This window comes from Delphinapterus leucas, chromosome 7 (assembly GCF_059928025.1).
Source record: "Delphinapterus leucas isolate spDelLeu-1000000601 "Yukka" chromosome 7, BTC_Dleu_Yukka2, whole genome shotgun sequence".
Taxonomy (NCBI): Eukaryota; Metazoa; Chordata; class Mammalia; order Artiodactyla; family Monodontidae; genus Delphinapterus; species Delphinapterus leucas.
The window spans coordinates 41,234,401-41,256,480 of NC_143135.1; the positions used below are offsets into that span (position 1 = coordinate 41,234,401).

Sequence of the window (22,080 nt, forward strand, 5' to 3'; positions counted from 1 at the left end):
TGTTTTGCTTTTTAAGCAGCTTCAACTCTAAATAGTAGTCTGAGATTACAGCTGTGTCATCATCATGTGTGGTCACCATGTTTGCCAAATTAAATTGCCTTATTTTTAGTGACAGGAAAAATATTACCTCTTATCTATAACAGCCTTATACTATTGCCCCAGTGTATGGACTGGCTGCATGATAATCCATGGAGATTTGGCCCAGAATACAAATTTTAGGGTTCAACCCTGGAGATTCTGATTAAAACCTAAGAAACTACCACTTTCTAACAATAGTAATGGGAAGTTTAACATAGGAACGATTTTTCTTTCCAACCAGCAGGTGGCAGTAGTGATATCTCTGGTCTGGTCTCAGTGTAGGGAATTTTTGCAAAAATAGCAAAAGGGAAATTTAATCCCAAGCTATCATTTCCTCTTATCCTGCCCAGCCCTACTTCAGCATAATCTTTAGGCTGCCTTCCATTATTCCTATGAACTGTGTATGTAAATATTGCTGTACAATTTTTATCTTAGACCATGCAAAATGAAATTAGAGGAAATCTGTTTTAAAAAACAAAGCCAGTAATCAAGAATTTTGCTGCTAAGAAGTCTAGAAGAATTATTTTATTTTCTGAGATTCATATCTTTCTAGAGAGGAGCAGTTTGTTTATAGATAGGGAACTTGGATTTTTGACCTAATTCTATTAATTAGCCGCTATTGGCTTTGAGCAATTTACTTAGCCTTCCCTTAGGGAAATCCTTTGGAGAATTATTGTGAAGGTTAAGTGGGAAAATTTATGTGAAACTTAGTAGGTTTAAATCTCTGTGTGACTTCTTGAAGGGAGAGTGGTAAGAGAAATTGGCAACCTTGTTGAAGGAATGACCTCTGACTAAATACAGGAATGTGGAGATGTTGGTCTCCACTCTGGAATCAGCCTCAAGAGTCTGCCATTTGAGCTTGCCATGAGGCCACCAGTACCATTTGACCTACAATGTAGTTGCATCAAGGATATGTAACTCACAAACACAAAACAGTGAAAGAGGGAGTCCTCCTACCTGCCTTCAGACTCAGCGTACAGTCTGGGCAAGGGAGCATAAGTGAGAAATTTCATAATCTGCTCTTTCCTCAAGCAGGTCTCCCTTCCCATGTGCCTTTTACTGTGTGAGCTTCGTCTTTGTTGAGTAATTCTGTTGTTTAAATGTGTGTGTGTGTGTGTGTGTGTGTGTGAGAGAGAGAGAGAGAGAGATTTTCGTGTCTGTTCCCTGAATGTAAACCAATTACTTTGCTGACACTCAGCCAAAAAAAAAAAAAAAAAACTGATCTGTATTGTACTTTGGGGGAAATTTTAGTAATTTTTTTTTCAATATGTAATTTTAGTCTGACACACTGACTTTAGAACTTAAAATCCTCCCCACCCCGATAAGATTCAATTCCATTATCTGTAGAGAGTTCATTTTGATGCCTTTTCATGTTTTATCTAGTGTGTTATACTCAGGCATTCCATTTAGTCTGTATTAAATAAACAGTAAAATTCCTAATAATGTCCTCATAAAACCTATCACTTTAATATAAAGATAACATGTAATTCACTTGGAATTATTAGGCATCTATATGTACATCTTTGAAGAACTGGTATAGCTAAAAATAAGAGACAGGGCTTCCCTGGTGGCGCAGTGGTTGAGAGTCCACCTGCTGATGCAGGGGACATGGGTTCGTGCCCCGGTCCGGGAAGATCCCACATGACACGGAGTGGCTGGGCCCGTGAGCCATGGCCGCTGAGCCTGCGCGTCCGGAGCCTGTGCTCCGCGGGGGGAGAGGCCACAACAGTGAGAGGCCCGCGTACTGCAAAAATAATAATAATAAGAGACAGTAAAGTAGGTGACAGGATTCAGGTTCTCATCCCAGTTTTTTCAGTGTTTAACCATTTTGCGGGCAAGTCCCTTTTCTCTAGGCCTTGATTTTCTAAACATTTAAAATTTTCAATTCTTAGTATATGACAGGTCCTTGCTCTCAATTTATAATTTAAAAAGTGTTCAAACACAACATTGTAAAACTGTACCCCAATAAAAAAATAAAGTGTTCAAAATGATATAATTACATGCTAGAGTAAAAAGTCCCCCCAAAAAGTTCATGTTATAACAAGTGAGGAAGAATTAGGCTGTTTAAGAGCCTGATATCCGTTCAACAAGCTCTGTATTTCAGAATATACAATAATACAGATACACTGCCAGTGACAATTTTCAGCGCAGACCCAAACTGCCGAGCTTTCTTATTGCTAAGTCTAGTTTTTATGCCTTTTGGGTCCTCTTTTCATGCTGATAGATTGTCACTTCTTGATAAGTGGGCTTGGGAACCAGATAACTGCATTTGTGAAAATTCCATATTAAAAATGAAGATAGAAATGGAAGAACTTCTTGTACACATACCTTGGGTTGATCTCAAGGGAATTGCACTGAGTGAAAAAAAAAAAAAGTCAAATTCAAAAGGTTATATTCTAGGGCTTCCCTGGTGGCGCAGTGGTTTAGAGTCCACCTGCCGATGCAGGGGACACGGGTTCGTGCCCCGGTCCTGGAAGATCCCACAATGCCGGGAAGCGGCTGGGCCTGTGAGCCATAGCAGGTGAGCCTGCGCGTCCAAAGCCTGTGCTCCGCAACGGGACAGGCCACAACAGTGAGAGGCCCGCGTACCGCAAAAACAAACAAACAAAAAGGTTATATTCTATAATTCATTTATATTACATCCTTGAAGTGACAAAATTATAATGATGGGGAGCAGGGTAGTAGTAGCCAGGGGTTAAAGAGGGAAGTGGCTGTGACTATAAAAGAATAGCAGGGAAGGAAATCTAAAAAAAAGTAGATATATGTATGACTGATTCACTTTGCTATACAACAAGAAACTAACACAACATTGTAAAGCAACTATACTCCAATAAAAATTAAAATAAAAGGATAGCAGGAGGGAGCTTTGTAATGGAATTATTCTATATCTTGACCAGTGGTGATCATACAAATCTAAACATGGTAAAATTGCATGTGAAACTGGTAAAATCTGAATGAGGAGGAGTGAATTGTATCAATGTCAGTTTCCTGGATTTGATATTGTACTATAATTATGGAAGATTTTTTTTTACCATTGGAAGAAACTAGGTGAAGATGGGATATCTGTATTAACGTCATTTTTACAATTATCTCACGAAAAGTAGTTTTAATAAAATGAATGTACAGGATTTGAGGAGCACATGGCCTTTGTGATATATTTTGGGTTCTCAAAGAATTTATTTTTTGCTTGATGGTTCCAGAAAGAAGAAATCTCAAAATAACTGGATTCTAGATAGATGAAGCACTATTTGTGTTCTATCTCCCTAATTGAGATGAGCCTGTTAATAAGGTCGGGTTCTGTCAGAGCTCTTTGTATTCACAGTATTTTGCTTAAGGTTTCTAAAAAAACTTTATTACTAATTGGCCAGAAAACCCTCTTTGGGGGAGGGGGGTACGTGGAACCTTTAATGGACAAAACCGCAGGTACTATGACTGATTGTAGCTGTAACAGTTAGGTCTTTGGAGACAGGTGAAATCCTTTTGAAACAGTGACTGTTAGTCTCCCTTTAAGGATTAAAAAAATTTAATCTAGGTGCTTGTAAAGGATCCTGAAAGGGACCGATACTAAATAAGGACCAGAAATCATACCAGTGCGACTGTGATGTTCAAGCAACTCCAGCCTAACTGCAGAGGCTGAGATTCAGACTACAGCGTTAAGAACTGAAATGGATCTTCATATAATCCAGTGTCTCTTATTAGAAGAACTGAAATTACTTTCTCAAATTGTTTAGCTACTTTCCCAGTTTATTAGTGGGCATGCTAGAAAAGGGATTCCAGCTCCCAGTCTAGCGTTCTTTGCCAGTGGGCCACAGAGCCCTGTAAAATGTTTTTACTTTCTGTCCAAACACTTCTTCTCCTTGGTTGTTTCCGTTTCTGGAAGAAAATACAATTTCTAAGTAGCGTTTAAATAACCTCAACTCTTAACCCAAGCTTAAAGGGGAAAACTTAAGTATGTGTTTCCCAGTTCCCTCTTTGGCCTAAAGCGGCCGAGGGCTTGAGAAGTGGAAGAGACTTGAAGTTCTTTTAGAATTAGAAATGCTTACGACGTACCCGCAGCGCGCAGACGCAGAGCAGAGATGCATGTCCTCTCTGAGTTGCCGTAGGGGCTAAGGTGGCTGCGGCTTGGGTCGGTTCCCCACCCCCTTCCACGTCAGCCTTGGACTTTGCTGGTCAGCCGCCGCTGCTTCGGGTTGGAGCCGGAGGACACGGTCCCGCGGTTTCCCCAGCCGCTGCGCCTTGGAGTCAGGTAGCGGGCCGCAAGCCCCTAATCTCGGAGAGTCGTCCTGGGCTGGGCAGAGGCGGAGGAACGCGCTCTAGCGGGAAGCTTCGGAAGGGGAGCGACTAGGCCGCTAGCGTCCGGGCCTGGCGAAGTGGAACGCGGGACTGGAAGGCTCTGGGCGGGACGCCTCATCTCGGCCTGCGTACTGGCCGGGGGTCTTCTCCGACCCAGGGCCCCGGGGCTCGCCATTTCGGGCCGGGGCTTGCTTTGCAGGAGGGAAGGGACGGGGAAGTGTCCCACGGATGAACGCATTAAAGCTCTTTAAGGTTTCAGCAGAGTATTCGTGCACGGGCTCTTTTAACTTCAGAATTTCAGATTGTGTATTATGTTTAAAAATCACTTTTATATCGCGATGGGCTGGGGGGCTGGGGGACTGTCACTGTATTGTGGGCTTTAGTTCTGCAGTACAGCATTCTGAACCCCGGGCGGGATCGTGCGGTGGGAGATAATATACCTTAGGCCAAGGCTGACAAGTGTGTGTTTTTTAATATATCAAGATTTATATTTATGCAACATAACGTAGATTGATCCTCCTCTTCTAATACTTTAAAATTCATAAGCCAAACTGAGCTAAAGACAAGAAAGATCACGATAGTTACTGGTTCTTTTTTTGTTTTTGTTTTGTCTTTTCGCTTGTGATGATATCCTTGTATTTATTTTTCTAGGTTTTTTTTGGCATCCGTTATCTTTAAATCTTGTATCCAGAGTAGGCTATAACCGGAAACCATGACGGCTGCTGAGAATGTATGCTATACGTTAATTAACGTGCCGATGGATTCAGAACCACCTTCTGAAATTAGCTTAAAAAATGATCTAGGTAAACTTTGATAATACTTTGAAAATGAAATGAAAATAAAAAGCTCATTTGCTTTTCAAGTTCCTTTATAATTAGAAATGCTTAATTTTTGTCTTAATTTTTTCTTAGGATCTCTTCAATAGAACTTTGTCTTATTAAAAATGAAAATGTGTTACCTTTAGTCCTGCAATATTGGTTTTTACAAATAAAATATCTCAGTTTAGCTTATAACATGGTGGGGTGGGGCTAAAGAAATGTAATGGTTTAGTTTTTAACTATTCTTCAAAATAATGTAATGTCTTGTTTAAATGTAGCTGACAGTTCTCTGTAGATAACAGGTTGAGAATGTGTATTTGAATGTTTTAATTCCTTTGTGCACTTAACTTCATATTACTTAGCTTGTAAAACCAAAAGAACTTTGTTCTTTGGGTTCACTACCTGTTGAACAAGTAAGTCAACACTGGGATATATGTATATTTTTCAGAAAGATTTAAGCTTTTCATTTTTAAAGCATTTATACAAAGAAGAAAACAAAAACTATATTTCTGAATTTTAGAAGTGTATACTGTATCTCCTTTTTGTGAGTGATTCTGTCAAAAATTTTTTTTAGATAATGCGTATTCCAAGATAATGATTCTTGTTTGACTGAACTACTAAAAATAAGTTTAACTTCAACTGATAACTACTGTTTAAAACAGATTAGAGGGAAAATAATGCTTCAAACCTTGAGAGTATCTTTTAAAAGATAGTTTGCAGTTTGAAAGGAGATGATGTTTTACTTGCATATTCCCACCTCTTAATCAGCAGTAACGGAATACCTCCTGATTTAGGCTACTCAGTACTATGTTTCTATTGAGGTCTGTTTTTAGAGAAGGAAAAAGAAATGTGTTTTTATGGCATTTAAACTGATATCCTTAGTTTACAAAAGCCACCTATACTGTATTTCCTTTTTTTTTCATGTTCATGTTAGATAGTAGAATGGAATGCAAATTAATGAATAAACTTTCAGTACTATTTTTTTCTCATAATTTAAAAGTTTTAATTTTTAAACCCCCAGAATACTTAAGTTTACTGCTGGTACAATAAACTTTATTGCTGTTTATTGCTGGAACAAAACTTGTCCTTAACTGTAAAAATACTCTTAACTACCTGCCACCTACCAAATAAATAAATAAGTAGTCTTGAATTTTTTGTATATTTTTTACTTTATCGCAAAAGAGTTGAGATGAGAAAAAGTTTAGGAGTAGTTTCCAATTTGAGTAACAAATACTTTTGTTTGGTGAAATAGTGAGTTGCTTTAACTACCCTTTACCTTTAATCACTGGATGTGAGCCCTGATGACTATACATTCCTTGGAGTATATTTTGGTGAATTGAATTGATATTTGAAAATTTCTATGTTTTTGATAGTGTTCACACAGGAAAAGAAGTTCTGAAAATTTTGAGTACGTGGAAAGAAGCATTCTTCACCTCAGTTTGAATTGTTAGAATAAATGGAAATTGGGGTTAGGGGAACTTGAAATAAATGGTGTTGATTTTTTACAAGTTTGCTTAATAAACTTTTAAAACTTTTTAACCTTTAGTTACAAGTGGATTTTTATCCTGCTAAACTTTTTAGATTTGCTAATTCATGAAAAGTAGCCCAAAACTGGAACAAAAGAAGCCATCAGCATTATAGTGATAGGGTATTGTCTTGTGGACTTTGTGTCCTTTACACGATCAAACAGATTAGGTAAAAAAAAATTTTTTTTTTATATTCACAAAGGAAGCTTTGGGACAAAGAGAGGAAAACCTGTTTAGACTCAGTGAATACAACTTTAGCCACTTAGAACTTTGCCTGATCTGTCTTATTTTGTAGTTTTGTAGTACTGAACTCTCTCCTGATGCTTTGTTTTTGTCATCCTCATGACTTAAAAACTGAAGGTTTGCCCAGATTGGTACTTATTCATCCTTTTACATTAGTTCATTTCTTGATTTGATATGGCACACAATTTTTTCATGTGTGGCAGGAGATGTAATACTCTGAAGCATGGAAAGATGCATGAGAAGTTAGTCTGTTTTAAACAAAAATACTGACCCTTACGGGATAAATTTGGCAGTAACCCTCACTGTGTTCTCAGTCCAAATACCTGAGGATATTCTCTATTCAACATGTTAAGATATCATACCAAGTTGGTAATAGATATATAGCTTTTGGGGGCTAGAAAGAGCTTTTGATTTACCTAGTACGATTCTTCTGAGCCTTAAATCCTTCCTATAACTCTACCAGTTAGTCATTCACAGCCTCTTGTCTCTTTGGCGACAACAGGAACTATTCTAATAGCCACATATGTTCTAACTGTTGAAAATTTACTTCTAGCTCTCTTCTTTTCCTCTTGATTATTAAAGACTTTTATCACCCCTCTCCATCCTTCCCTCTCCCAGATTTTATTTTTATGATCTAAACAATTGTAGTAGAGTGTGCTTGTCTCATATTTCTGTCTTCGAATTTTGGATCCAAAAGATTTTTACCATAAATTCTTAAGTATGCAGTAATAACGATGTGAAATTATAGATTGTTTTGCATAACATATAGCAAATATTTTTAGGTTAAGTAACAGTAAACTAGCATTTTATCTTAAATGCATCATCCTTTATTGTAAATAATGGTTACTAATCCAGTACATTATTTGGTGCACCTGTAGATTCACGGCTTCTGCATTAACTCCATTGGTTTGGGACCAAAGATCTAATCCAGTGCCTTTATATTATGTGTAAAGAATCATGAGGTTCAGAGATGAATGACTTGTATAAAGTGGTACAGCTTGTTTTTGTCAAAGCCAGGTGGAAAACCCTTGTCACTTGGGTTAGTACCTTTGTTACCATTGCCACTGATAATGTGAGAAAATGTTTTATTTTGTAATTGCTTTTAAAATTATCTGAGAAATTTTCTTTTGAAATAATTGTGCTTTTATTTTTGGAATTTTTGAATCAGAAAAAGGAGATGTGAAGTCAAAGACTGAAGCTTTGAAGAAAGTAATCATTATGATTCTAAATGGTGAAAAGCTTCCTGGACTTCTGATGACTATCATTCGCTTTGTGCTGCCTCTTCAGGATCACACCATCAAAAAATTACTTCTGGTATTTTGGGAAATTGTTCCTAAAACAACTCCAGATGGGAGACTTTTACACGAAATGATCCTTGTATGTGATGCATATAGAAAGGTAAACCAAACCATGATTATTTCCAAATACTGCTTTGATTTTTAAATAATTGTAAAATTGGTGGAATGGGCTTTGTTTTAATTTTTAAAATTAAATCTTGGGTAAGATGTAGGTTGTAGATATTTGGAACTGAAGTTGTAAAAAGTTATTGTGAAAAGTTTTATTGTTACTTTTTTCAGACACTTTCCATGCATTTTATATGTTATTAATAAAAAACAATGACACATAGAATATAAAACATTGATGTGATAAGTAAAACTTGCTTTAATCAACAGGAATGTGATGGAAATTGTGTAATAATCTAGGTCTTTTTCCTCAAACCTACTTTCTGGCTTTTTTATTGGAAAATTTTGTATTTAAAAATTGTGGGTTTTTTGTACAATGTTGGGACTCAACATTTCATATTTAAAATTTTATGTCAGGACCTTCAACATCCTAATGAATTTATTCGAGGATCTACTCTTCGTTTTCTTTGCAAATTGAAAGAGGCAGAATTGCTGGAACCTTTAATGCCAGCTATCCGTGCTTGTTTGGAGCATCGACACAGCTATGTTAGAAGAAATGCTGTTTTGGCCATCTATACTATCTATAGGTAAATAAAGGTCTTCCTTTGGCTTAGTTCTGTGAGGACTGTTCAGTCTTTCAGACTGGAAGTTCCAAAGTGGTTCCTTGCAGATTGTATGTAGCTTGCAAATATGTTTTGATTAGCCTGAACATTTTTTCTTTATTATCATTAAATTGTTAACGTTGAAAAGTTGAAAGATCTGGCAACACTGGGTCCTGGTTTCTGCATAATGACAATCTGCTGGAAGTGAATATGGCCCCCTTTAAACAGGTTGTACACTTTCCAGTTTATGGCACTACCTGTCATTCTCAATTTTAGTACTCCAGCCCAATTAATTAATTAACTTGCTTAGCCCATAGCTTTGAGATTTTGACCTTATTTTAGAATTCTCTTTTTGTGGAATGTGGGTCTTTTTACACTTAGAAGCCTTAAGGAGGGAACTTTTTTTAATAGGAAGGTTTGCAATTCTCAGCTGATTCCTGTCCTTAGAAAGCTGAAGATTTGGACTTTAAAAGAATGAGTTAGATGAGGCTGGAATGCTTGGTTTTTACAGTCACTGGTGTAAATTTATTTAGAATTAGAACGTAATTTATATAAATATCTTTGTGCTTTAATAGTTGATTGTTAAGTAATTTCACAATTCTTTTACTGTTACATTAGATTTTGTTGTCTGTTAGGAAAAGTGGTATTCTGGTTAATAACGTAGAGTTCTTTGAAAGTTACCATACAGACTACACAAATTTCAGAATTTAAACTACAGTATACACACAAAAATTATGACATAAGACAGAAATTTGAACACTTTCTATATGATGATAGTAAGGAATTGTTACAGTTTTTAAGATATGATAATGATATTAATATTAGTTTAAAAAAGAAAGAGTCCTTAATTTTAGAGAAGCATACTGATATATTTACAGAAGAAGTGTTAACAAGGTGTGGGATTTGCTTAAGAATAATATGGGAGGAGAGGAAGTAAGTAGAGATGTAGGTGAAACAAAAATGACTATGGGGCTTCCCCGGTGGCGCAGTGGTTGAGAGTCCGCCTGCCGATGCAGGGGGTGCGGATTCGTGCCCCGGTCCGGGGGGATCCCACGCGCCGCAGAGTGACTGAGCCCGTGGGCCATGGCCGCTGGGCCTGCGCCTCCGCTCCGCGGCGGGGGAGGTCACAGCGGTGGGAGGCCTGCGTACCGCAAAAAAAAAAAAAAAAAAAGACTATGAATTAATCATTGTTAAAGCTAGGTGACCGTTTTTACTGAGCTGGTGTTCATTGTCTTGTATACTGCAAACAGTTTAAATTTTCAAAATAAGAAGTAAATAAATACAGTGCATAATTAATAAAATTCAAGGGGCTTTTTTCTCTAATAATTCTTAATGAAGGATCTTTCAGTACCTTGAGGTTGTCATTATGAGCATCAGCATTATATCCCTAAAGTATATGAAAGAGAATTGTTAAGAGCTATTCATTTGATAGGTAGCATGTTGGATAAATCAGCTTTTTCTGTATTAACTTAGAAAACATATAATTTGATAACTTAATAGATGAAGATGTAAGCTTCTGATTCATACCCAAAATTTTCTAATTGATTTAAAGTTTTGAAAAGCAAAAAAATGGATAGTGTTATAAGGTTTGATAAAGGTTAATTTTGGTAGTGTCCAGAGAGTTACTAAAATAACAAAGTAGCTTTTATTAAATATGGATATTACCTGTTTTATTTCAAGAAATTTTGAACATCTTATACCTGATGCTCCTGAACTGATACATGATTTTCTGGTGAATGAGAAGGATGCAAGTTGCAAAAGAAATGCATTTATGATGCTTATTCATGCCGATCAGGTGAAGTACTTTTTAAAAAATACTTTTATCACTGTATTTAAATGAGAATTAAAGATATTTCAGAGGCCTAATCAAGTTTTTAGTCAATAATTTTGTTTATAGTACATGTGATTTGTATATTTTGACTTTTTTAGATTTTTTAACTTAATTTATATAAAAATAGAATTTAAAAAAATTCCTTCTGTGGAATATTGCTTAAGTATATACTCTTTTTTTTAAAGTAAACATCAGAGAAGCATTTAATAGCAGCCACTTTACAGTTCTTCCAGACTGAAATTATTATGGCCATGTGCTGTGGCACTCTGCTTTGGGGCTTTATTTTTCCTTCTTTCAGTATAGATCTAAAATTGTTTAACAGAGAAAAATAGTATGGGGTCTATCCTGAGCCATAGCTTTAAAAGAGGGTGGACTTCAATGTAGATATGTCTTTATTAGGCTTTTCAAACTTCATAAGTAAATGTCAGCTGTACATCCAGCTCCGCTGGTGATTAAAGTTTATTCTTCTGCTGGTTAGCAGTGACTCTGCATACCTTGGTGGGATCTAATCTCGGAATTTTTACCATCCAGTATTTATTATCAAAATATGCATGAAGACTGGAAAGCATGGAATCTATCCATTCCTCTGAAATCTAGATGCTATCATTTTATCTTTGTAAACAAGATTATAAGAAAGCTGCTTATTTGGGCCACAGTGTTTGTCGTTCTCTAGAGTTGGTTTTATTGACCTATGTTATTGCTGTTTACCTGCATGAAGGGACATAATCAGAAATAGTTCAATAAAATTTGTCGATACTTTTACTGTAGAGCTGTTGTTGAGGCCATAGTTCTCTCTATCACAGTGTTCAGTGTGTGAGAATCAATGAGATTCTTCTTTTGGGTCTCAGAAATAGGAGTAACTGTGCTCATAATCAGTTGGTTTGTCTTGATTGTGTGGATACCCAGAATCATGTAATACATAATGTCTTTCTACTTGGTTTAGCTGCTAGAAAATTCAGACCCTAGATTTGTGGCCCATTTCTAGAAGGTATATTTGACTTTTACATTATGTGTTAACCTTCATTTTTTTCCTTCAATTAATTTTCCTTTGCCCTCATTTCCTCATTTGTTTTAGATTTATTTGTATATATTTTTTAAAGTTCATTAAGTCCTTTTATTGAATGAGGTTGAGTTTGATAAATATATTGTTATTTTTTCAGGATCGAGCTTTGGATTACCTAAGTACTTGTATTGATCAAGTTCAGACATTTGGAGACATTCTTCAGTTGGTTATTGTTGAACTAATTTATAAGGTAAGACTAATCTATAATGGGCAAAATTAAGAGTTTGAGATAAGGTTAAGTAGTCTCTGGGATGCTGCTTAATTGCTAGGATAACATGTTTTAACAGTAGAAATATTTCATATCATGGCCTATTAAAGTCTTCCCCACCCCCTTTGTTTTATCATATTTTCCAAATATTTCCATTCTTTCTAAACCTCCGTAAAGAATTCTGTGAAAACTCGTGGTTTGACCCAATACAGCTGCAAAGAAATTGTTGTGTACCGCTAAGTCACTGAATAGATTATGAATTAGGCTTTGAAATAAAAGTCAAGATCTTTTCTTGAATACATACCAGACTACTTTTTTTTTTTTGGCTGCACCAGGTCTTAGTTGCAGCATGTGGGATCTTTAGTTGCGGCACACGGACTTCTTAGTTGCGGCACATGGACTTCTTAGTTGCAGCATGTGGACTCTTAGCTGTGGCATGGGGACTTCTTAGTTGCTGCATGCAGACTCTTAGTTGCTGCATGCAGACTCTTAGTTGCGGCATGTGAACTCTTAGTTGCGGCATGTGAACTCTTAGTTGCGGCATGCATGTGGAATCTAGTTCCCTGACCAGGGATCGAACCCTGGCCCCCTGAACTGAGAACGCGGAGTCTTACCCACTGGACCACCAGGGCAGTCCCCACACAAGACTACTTTGGAAATCTAAAAACAAACCAAAATAAAGTCTTAAGTATTTTTTTGTTCCTGTTTGTAAAAGAGAATAGAAAGACTTTAAATATGTTAATATGACATTGTAAGCCGGTGACTCACAGAAAGTTTAAAACTAGATTAGAGATTTGGATTTTAAAATGAAGTACTCTATTGGCAACATTTTAATTTGATATATCCTTCAAAAGAATTGATTTCATCTTAAACGATCTGAGAAAATAAAAGATGCAATAACATCCAGTTTTGCTATTGATACCATTGGAGGCCAACAAAAATATTTGTTAGGAATGACTTTTATTGAATAGGGTGGCATGGACAGAATACCCCTAGCAGACACTCTCACTCATTACAACCTCTTTGCTTCTGCAGGAAAGAGGCCCCTTTCAACACAGGGTACCCAGTCATTTGGAACTGGCATTTAAGATGAAACCAGAACTATAAATATATAAATATATGTGTAATATATATAAATATAATTCATGTGTATGGTTTAGGGATACCACTGAGAGTCTCAAAAATAGGGATTCTCTGCTATCCAGTGACTTCTTTGTCTGGTAGGATCCAGGTTATAATAAGAGGGAAGAAGTTTTGAGTCATGTTGGAGTAGTGGAGATTTGACTATATATTTTAGGAAAATCTAACATAAATACTGACTTCAAAATAGAAAAAGTAAGGAATATTTGCTTCACAGGTAAAGGTATTGAAATGCATTTAGAACGGGATAGAAAATTATAGTTGTCTTCCCAACATTGAATATGGCCCCAAATAATAAGTAGCAGTACTTGAAGAAGAGGTTATCTTTCTTGCTTTATTTAAGAATTGGTATTTTTCTTTTATCAGCTGTTGAGATTTATATAATCCATCATGTTTCCCTTTTTGACGTGACATCCAGAATAAAAATGTAGGACCAAATTTAATACCTATTACAGTACCCATATTAGTGTACTTAGTTAATGTGTTGTCCTTTCTTTGTTACTTTACATTTTCTCTTTCTATTTCACTTGTGTATAGTACGCATATCTTTAATTATGAGCCATCTAAAAATCTTTATAGAAAGAGTGGAAATATAAAGTATTATTGAATGAATAAATGGATTGAGTAGCTGTAACAATTATTTGAAGTAAAACCTATTACTTTCTGAAATTACCAGTGTTGTGTCACAGCGTCTCATCTGACATTGGCCGACATCTTCAGGTGTCCTTATAAGACTATTCTTAGCTTTCAGATTAAGAAAACTAGCATCCTGTAAGCTGATATCTATTTAAAAAATCTGTTTGAAAGCAAGTGTTCCTGCAGTCAACTGAAACCTAAATGTTTTCTTCTCCAGGTCTGTCATGCTAATCCATCAGAAAGGGCTCGTTTCATTCGCTGCATCTATAACTTACTACAGTCATCTAGCCCTGCTGTAAAATATGAAGCCGCTGGAACATTAGTGACACTCTCTAGTGCACCTACTGCAATCAAGGTACTCCTTTTTTTTGGGGGGGGGGTGCCAATTAGATGATAGATATGCTATCTTATCACTTATGATTTAGTGACATTGCAGTTTACTGTGTGGTTACACAGCATTACATGGCATAGAAATAACTACAAATATTAGAAAATTATTTGATTCCTTACGTAGTCTGACTTTCCTTTTCTTTCTTTCTGCTTTCATATGTATATAGGGAGAGAGCAAGAGAGACAGAGAGAGAATAGCAGTATTTCTGGTTTCTGGAGAATGACACTCGTATTTTAAGATCTCCACCCATACTTTAGTTACATTAAAAACTAGATCTAGGGCTTCCCTGGTGGCGCAGTGTTTGAGAGTCCGCCTGCCGATGCAGGGGACACGGGTTCGTGCCCCGGTCCGGGAAGATACCACATGCCGCGGAGCGGCTGGGCCCGTGAGTCATGGCCGCTGAGCCTGTGCGTCCAGAGCCTGTGCTCCGCAACAGGAGAGGCCACAACGGTGAGAGGCCCGCATACCCGCTAAAAAAAAAAAAAAAAAAAAAAAACGGATCTAGGAAAATGGATACTGGATCCTAAAGGATGGACCCTAAAAAAGTTCCAGTGTATATTTTCAATAATGAAATATTTCTCTTTTTTAGTTTACTCTATCAAGACTATGTGAAGAGCCCCTACTATATTCATAGAATGAACTGTTCTAGAAAGCCAGATTGTATAAATAGGAGAATTTACTGCTTTCGCCACCAATACTTAAAAAATTCTTTTCACTTTTTATTTTGAAATAATTTTAGACGTAGAGAAAAGTTGCAAAACTAGGACAAAGTTCCCATTACCCTTCACCCAGCTCCCCATAATGTTCATGTCTTGCATAACAATTGTATAGTTGTCAAAACTAAGAAATTACCATTGGAACAATATTGTTAGCTAAACTATAGACTTTATTCAGATTTCACCAGTTTCTCCAGTAAAGATCATTTTCTGTCCCAGGATCCAGTTTAGGATCCCATGTAGCATCTAGTTATCATGTGTTAGCGTCCTCCAGTCTGTGACAGTTCCTCATCCCTTCCCTGTTTTTCATGACATTGACACTTTTGAAGAGTACTGGGTCAGTTTGTTTGTAAAATATCCCTTAATTTTGGTTTGTCTGGTGTTTTTTCCTAATCAGATTAAGGTTATGCATTTGGGCGAGGGGGAAATACCACAGAAGTGATGCACCATTCTCAGTGTATCATATCTAGGAGTATATGATGCTGATACATCGTCTTACTGGTGATGTTAACCTTGATCGTTTGGTTAAGGTGGTGTCTGCCAGATTTCTCCACTGTTGAGTTATGATTTTTCCTTTTGTAATCAATCAATATCTTGAGAAGATACTTTGAAACTGTACAGATATCCTATTTCTCCTCTGACTTACACCAACTAATTTTAGCACCTATCAGTGAATCTTTTCTACAACAGTTACTACTATGATATTCTAATGGTGATTTTCTGTTACCCTTATTCTACATGTATTATTTGGAGTTCTTCCGCAAGGAGGAGCTGTCCCTTCTCCTTCATCCTTTCTTCCCTCCCTCCCGCTCTCCTTTCCTTCTTTCTCTCTTTATATCAATATGGATATTTTATTCTGTGGATTATAATCCAATATTATCATTAATTTTGTTGATCAAATTGTTCTAGCTTTGGTCATTGGGAGCTCTTTCAGGTTTGCTCCTTTGTCCTTTGCTTTTAATGACTCAGGGCCATCTTTATATACTTGAGTTTTCTGTACCGTAATGCAGGTGTGTTAGAGTTTGCACCTAAACTAAAAGATGCTCAATAGCTAAACTATTTGGGATTCTCTGTCAGCTTTTTTCTCCCTTGTTCCTTAGGTTCAGCCCTTAATTTTGGGGGGGCCTCTTACTGCTGTGGCCTCTCCCGTTGCGGAGCACAGGCTCCGGACATGCAGGCTCAGTGGCCATGGCTCACGGGCCCAGCCACTCCACGGCATGTGGGATCTTCCCAGACCGGGGCACGAACCCGTGTCCCCTGCATCGGCAGGCGGACTCCCAACCACTGTGCCACCAGGGAAGCCCAGCCCTTAATTTTTGCCTGTTAACAAGTGTTTCTGCCTGTAACAGCCCCTTTTCATGCTTTTAATTTGTGATGCTTCTGATTTTTTGTAACCTTGAAAAAAATAATGAAATTTGTTAGAACTTAGGAAATAGAGGGACACATTCCTCTGGGAAAAATGCATAAACTTTTAGTGCAGTAATGGTAAATGTATTTTGGTTTCTTGGAGGCTTTATTTGTTTCTTATTTTCAGATTCTGTGTTTAAGGTAGGTGAATGTGTTCTTAAAATATATTTCTCTTTTCATATAGGCTGCTGCTCAGTGTTACATTGATTTAATTATTAAGGAGAGTGACAACAATGTAAAGCTCATAGTTCTGGATCGATTGATAGAACTGAAAGAACATCCTGCTCATGAACGAGTACTACAGGTAGGTGTTTTCTAAAAGAGAGAAATCCTCAATAAAATCTTTTTTCAAATTGAGATAATTCCTAAGACTTACTGTCTTGGTTAGCTTACATGCCTGGAGACTGGGCAGTTTAAATTTTGGTCAACTAAGGTGTAACTCTTGAACCACCATAGCCTTTTGGGATATTGTCTTTGTTATAAAAAAACATTTCTAACATGAATTAATATGTTACCTTTTATCTTTTCTATTTGTACTGCACTTGGTGTTCTTAGCAGTAGAGATATATTTAATTTTAATATAATTTACATTTATTGGAAAATAATTATACCAACTGAGAATAAAGATGATTAGATTCTAGAAAATTATCAGCATACCTATTTAATCTGTGAGAATGGTTGTTATAAAAATAAAGCCCCATGGTACAAATAGAGCTAAATTCAATGATGATCCTGGATCAGAATAACAACAAAAAATTTGCTATAAAGGACATTATTGGGACAGTTGGAGAAATGTGAATATAGACTCTATTATTTAATAGTACTGTGATCAATGTTAAGTTCTCTGAATTTGAGAATTTTACGGTGGTTATATAAGAAATTTTTCTTGAGTATACACTAAAACATTTAGGAGTAGATAGAGTATGACAAAGCAAATGTAATAAGTTATTAACAACTGGCAGATGTAAGTGAAGGTTATACAGTTAATTCATTCTTAAAATTTATAGAACATTTTTATCAGAGAAATTTTTAAAAATAGAAAGTTTTAAAGAAGTAAAATATTTTGTTTTGCTATATTTAAAAATACTTACTTGCTATAGATTTTTAAGTATGCTTCTTTAAAATATTACAGTTTCCTGCAGAGCCAAAATAACATTATCACACTTAACAAAATTGTTAATAATTTCTTAATATTATCCAGTTTTCCCAGATGTCCCTAAAACGCCCTTTAGTTTTGTTTTTCTAGTTCATGACCAAACATCACATCTGGTTGTGATGTATGTGGTTGTGATGTATGGTTCCTTAAGTCTCTTAATTTGAGCAGTATCGTTTTTTCATGACACTGACTTGTTCAAGAGACCAGACCAAATGTCTGGACTCCTTCTGGATGTGTCTGGTTACTTTCTTTGTGTCATTTAGCTTGTTCCTCTTGACTTTTGTATTTCCTATAAACTGTAAGTTTGAGCTAAAGCTTGATAGGGCTTCCCTGGTGGCACAGTGGTTGAGAGTCCACCTGCCGATGCAGGGTACGTGGGTTCGTGCCCCGGTCCGGGAAGATCCCACATGCCGCGGAGCGGCTAGGCCCATGAGCCATGGCTGCTGAGCCTGCGCGTCCGGAGCCTGTGCTCCGCAACGGGAGAGGCTACAACAGTGAGAGGCCCGTGTAGCGCAAAAAAAAAAAAAAAAAGCTTGATAGAGTCATGAGTAAACATTTTCAATGTGAATGCATCATATGTGATATTATATACTTCATATTGCCTTATATCAGGCGACTCGAATTATCTGGTTTTTCCACCAGTAGTGATTTTATTATAGATCAAAGAATTAAGGTCATGAGGGACAGAATCCTTTATTCTACAGTTAGGATTTTCTTCTTGTGACTAGAAATACTGGTGTTAATTCTGGATTTTTTTGTTCTTTTTCAGGATCTGGTTATGGACATCCTGAGAGTACTGAGCACACCAGACTTAGAAGTACGCAAGAAAACTCTGCAGTTAGCACTGGATCTTGTCTCCTCTAGGAATGTCGAAGAGGTAAAACAAAACTTTGACAGCACTTTGTAAGCTGTCAAGCCAAACATGATGTCATTCTCACTTATTTTTACTTTGTTCTATAGCTGGTTATTGTCCTTAAGAAGGAAGTGATTAAAACAAATAATGTGTCAGAGCATGAAGATACTGACAAATACAGACAACTCCTTGTGCGAACATTGCATTCCTGTTCTGTCCGATTTCCAGATATGGCTGCAAATGTTATTCCTGTGGTATGTAATTCCAATGATCTTAACTTTGAAATTCTCTAAAAATAAAAGTTAAATTCTAGTTATTTAACAGTTAAACTCTGGAAATCTCAACTGTCTGTACTCACTAAATCTCATGGTCAGAAGGGATCTTTATGTTTACTATTAAACTCAAAAGGATAAGGACTCTGACTTCTTTCTTTTACATCTTCACCAAAAAAATAAACAAACAAAAAAAAATAGTGACAAAAATACTTCCACATATTATTGCAATTAATGTTTGTTACAGTTCCCTAAAGTAAAATTATTCTTTGTGTATAGATTATTCAGTGGGATTTTACCTCTTAAAATTGAAGGATTTAATTAGAGGAAAAATTAACATACCCAGAATATTCTGTTTTCTGTCATTGTCAGATAAATTAGGTATGTTATTGGAATTTGGAATTTTGACTTCGAGCTCTGAATTTTCTCTAAAATGATTTTACTTTTAGTTACAAGTTAGATGTGTCCAGTTATTTTGACTTGTGGATTTCCAGCTTCTGTTTTATCATGTGTTTTGTAATAAACTGAAAAGCCATCATGACTTTGTTTACATAATGGTGCTTGTCTCTCAACTTACGTTTTGTTGTGTATTTGAAAAGTATTATTTATATTCTTTGTAAACTTGTTTAATTTACTTATTAAACCTTAGATAATTTTCTTTCTGAAAACATGTAATCGTTATGCATTTTTTTCTTTTAGTTAATGGAATTTCTCAGTGACAGTAATGAAGCAGCAGCTGCTGATGTCTTGGAGTTTGTTCGTGAAGCCATTCAGCGCTTTGATAACCTGAGGATGCTTATTGTTGAGAAGATGCTTGAAGTCTTTCATGCTATCAAATCTGTCAAGTAGGTTTAAAATCTGTTTAAATGTAAAGTCAAATAAGCATTTTACCAATTTCTGGTTTTTTTGGGTTTTTTGCGGTACGCGGGTCTCTCACTGTTGTGGCCTCTCCCGTTGCGGAGCACAGGCTCCAGGCACGCAGGCCCAGCGGCCATGGCTCACGGGCCCAGCCGCTCCGCGGCATGTGGGATCTTCCCGGACCGGGGCACGGACCCACGTCCCCTGCATCAGCAGGTGGACTCTCAACCACTGCGCCACCAGGGAAGCCCCCAACTTCTGTTTTTAAGGGTCAGTTGATAGACAATATAGGGGAAGAGAGGTGTCTCAACACAGTCAAGACAAAATAAATGTCAGAAACATGTCACCTCTACTCTCACCCTTAGTTAACCCAAAATGTATGTACAAAATAAAATTTTTGGCCCATGTGATGTAGGTAGGTTTCTCTATTCTCATTTCCTCTAAAACATTGTAAATCCTGAAGTGACTAAGGAACATATTCTTAAAAGGTATCATTTTGGGGATACCATTATTATTTATATCCCCCCTTTAGCATTTACTGAAGTGAAGGATTGAAAATACAACCTAAGTCTGAATTGTTTCCTTTCAGATAGCCTTTGCTAATGAGAAAGGACGTTGCATCCAAATTTTGCTTCATGTAAATCATCTCATAGACTGTAGTAGACTTGCATTATATCTGCCTGTATAGAAAAGAAGGGACTACAAAATTGGTTTTATGATATGAAGATGTATTGATATTTATGGAAGTGAGAAAGATTTGCTTCCTTTCTGGGAAAAAAAAAAAACAACATATCAAAGTTTAGCTTTTGGCAGCCATAATCTCTTAGAGCTTCAGTTTCTAGAATTTTTTTGAATAAATTTAATGAAAATCTTAGGGAAAAGATGACTGAAGACTTTATTCAGTTTAACATTTTTTAATTAGAAAATTGTTGCTTTCTTTATGTTTTTGGTCTTCTTGTTATGATCCTCTGCATTCCTTCCTTTTTCATTGTTCTTTTCAGCCTCCTGCCTCTTCAGTGAATTACTTTTTATATTAAAATAATACATTTTTTGTAGTGATAAGTTATAAAATCAAATTTACCTTAAATTTGGTCCTAAATGGAAGATAACACCTTTCTGGGAAACATTTTGGTATTTTATTTTTACTACTAGGTTTACCAGTTGTAGAATGTTCCTAAAAATGATGGATAAGACGCTTACTTTCCTTTTAATCCTTGTGATTTCAAGAGAGAATCAAAGAAACGTAGTGTCTTTGTTATATTCTTCCTTAATATTTCATCCATAGCCCCTCACAACTGCAGAATATTGTTTTCTTGCTTAAGCTTAAATTCACAAAGAAAGATCACTGCTTCAAGATTTGTTGGCAGAATCAGTGTTTCAGAACTTGTATTCTTGCTATAGGATTTACCGAGGAGCATTATGGATCCTGGGAGAATACTGTAGTACCAAGGAAGACATTCAGAGTGTGATGACTGAGGTCCGCAGGTCCCTTGGGGAGGTATGTTTTGCTTTTAGTAAATTCTACTTTATATGGTGATTTTTTACTTTAGTAAACTGACTTTTATGTGGTGATTTGCTTTTGTGTTTTTATTTAGTAGTGCTTGGGCTAAAGAACACTGAAAAAATTTTAATTACACAGATAATTAAGCCTTTGGGCAATGGGAAATTAGGAGAGTTGCCCTCCCCTACATTGAGCCATAACACCTGTTCTTTTATCTGTATTATTTACCCTTCTGGGTAAGATTTTATTTGAACAAAAGGTTCTGTGTTTTAAAAAAAGAAAAAGACTTGTAAAACTCTGCTTAATCCTCTGTGTTATGAAAAAAGAATGCATATATTATAAGAACGGGGCTGACTTTAGAATATGTATTTATGTACTAAAACTGGCAGTATTTCCTCATCCAAACAACCATATGGTAGAATAGAAAGAACAGTGCTTGTTAGGAGCCTGGATTCCAGTCTTTCTTCTGCCAGTAATTAGCTCTGGGTCTTTGGATATAAGTCCCTAAACCTGACTGGACATCAGGTTTTTCATCTATATAATAAAGGAGTCGATAGATAATGATTGAAGACTCTTAGAGCTCTTAAGTTAGATGATAGACTGGTGTTGAGAAATAAATACAAAGTATCCATTTGGTTTAAAGAGGAAGTTGATGAAGTTATTATGTACAAATAAGTTAGATTTATTTCATTTTATGGAAGGATGGGTGCTGGTTTTGGTTAGTATTTCAAGGGAAGGGATGGAGAAGAAGAATAAGGCTTAGTGAGTATCTCCTTTGTCTTATAGTCAGCGTCCTAAGCATTTTCCTATTAAGTAACTTGTGTGGAAGGAATTAAGATTTCCATTTAACAGATTAGGAAACTGAGGCTCAAAGTGGTTTAATTAATTTTCCCAGAACCATACAACTAAAAGTGGCATCCAACTCCAAAGCCCCTGTTCTCACTACATTACCCTGGGAAGGGATGAAAACTGAAAGCAGAGTCCCAAGTTCCAAAAATCCCATTGTGGGAATAGTTCTGTAAAGAACTCTAGAAATGATTGAATATTTAAATATGTTTTGCTTGCTACTGATATTATTACTAAAT

The 22,080-nt window shown here is 36.3% G+C and overlaps 1 protein-coding gene across 3 annotated transcripts in view; it reads left to right on the forward strand.

Moving 5' to 3' along the window:
* The first annotated feature begins 4,199 nt into the window (after positions 1-4,199).
* Positions 4,200-22,080, forward strand: part of COPB1 (coat protein complex I subunit beta 1) — a 33,298-nt gene continuing 15,417 nt past the window's right edge. For 2 of the 3 annotated variants that reach the window (XM_089915123.1, XM_089915122.1), the window contains exons 1-12: positions 4,200-4,324; positions 5,023-5,174; positions 8,127-8,356; positions 8,779-8,948; positions 10,644-10,758; positions 11,955-12,047; positions 14,059-14,196; positions 16,540-16,659; positions 18,281-18,388; positions 18,472-18,618; positions 19,336-19,481; positions 20,896-20,992. In XM_089915123.1, the coding sequence (XP_089771249.1) occupies positions 5,084-5,174; positions 8,127-8,356; positions 8,779-8,948; positions 10,644-10,758; positions 11,955-12,047; positions 14,059-14,196; positions 16,540-16,659; positions 18,281-18,388; positions 18,472-18,618; positions 19,336-19,481; positions 20,896-20,992 (1,455 nt within the window). In that variant the 5' untranslated portion in view covers positions 4,200-4,324; positions 5,023-5,083. Of the gene's footprint in view, positions 4,325-5,022; positions 5,175-7,836; positions 7,998-8,126; positions 8,357-8,778; positions 8,949-10,643; positions 10,759-11,954; positions 12,048-14,058; positions 14,197-16,539; positions 16,660-18,280; positions 18,389-18,471; positions 18,619-19,335; positions 19,482-20,895; positions 20,993-22,080 lie in introns of those variants that run through there. The other variant, XM_022555671.2, reaches the window with a different exon arrangement.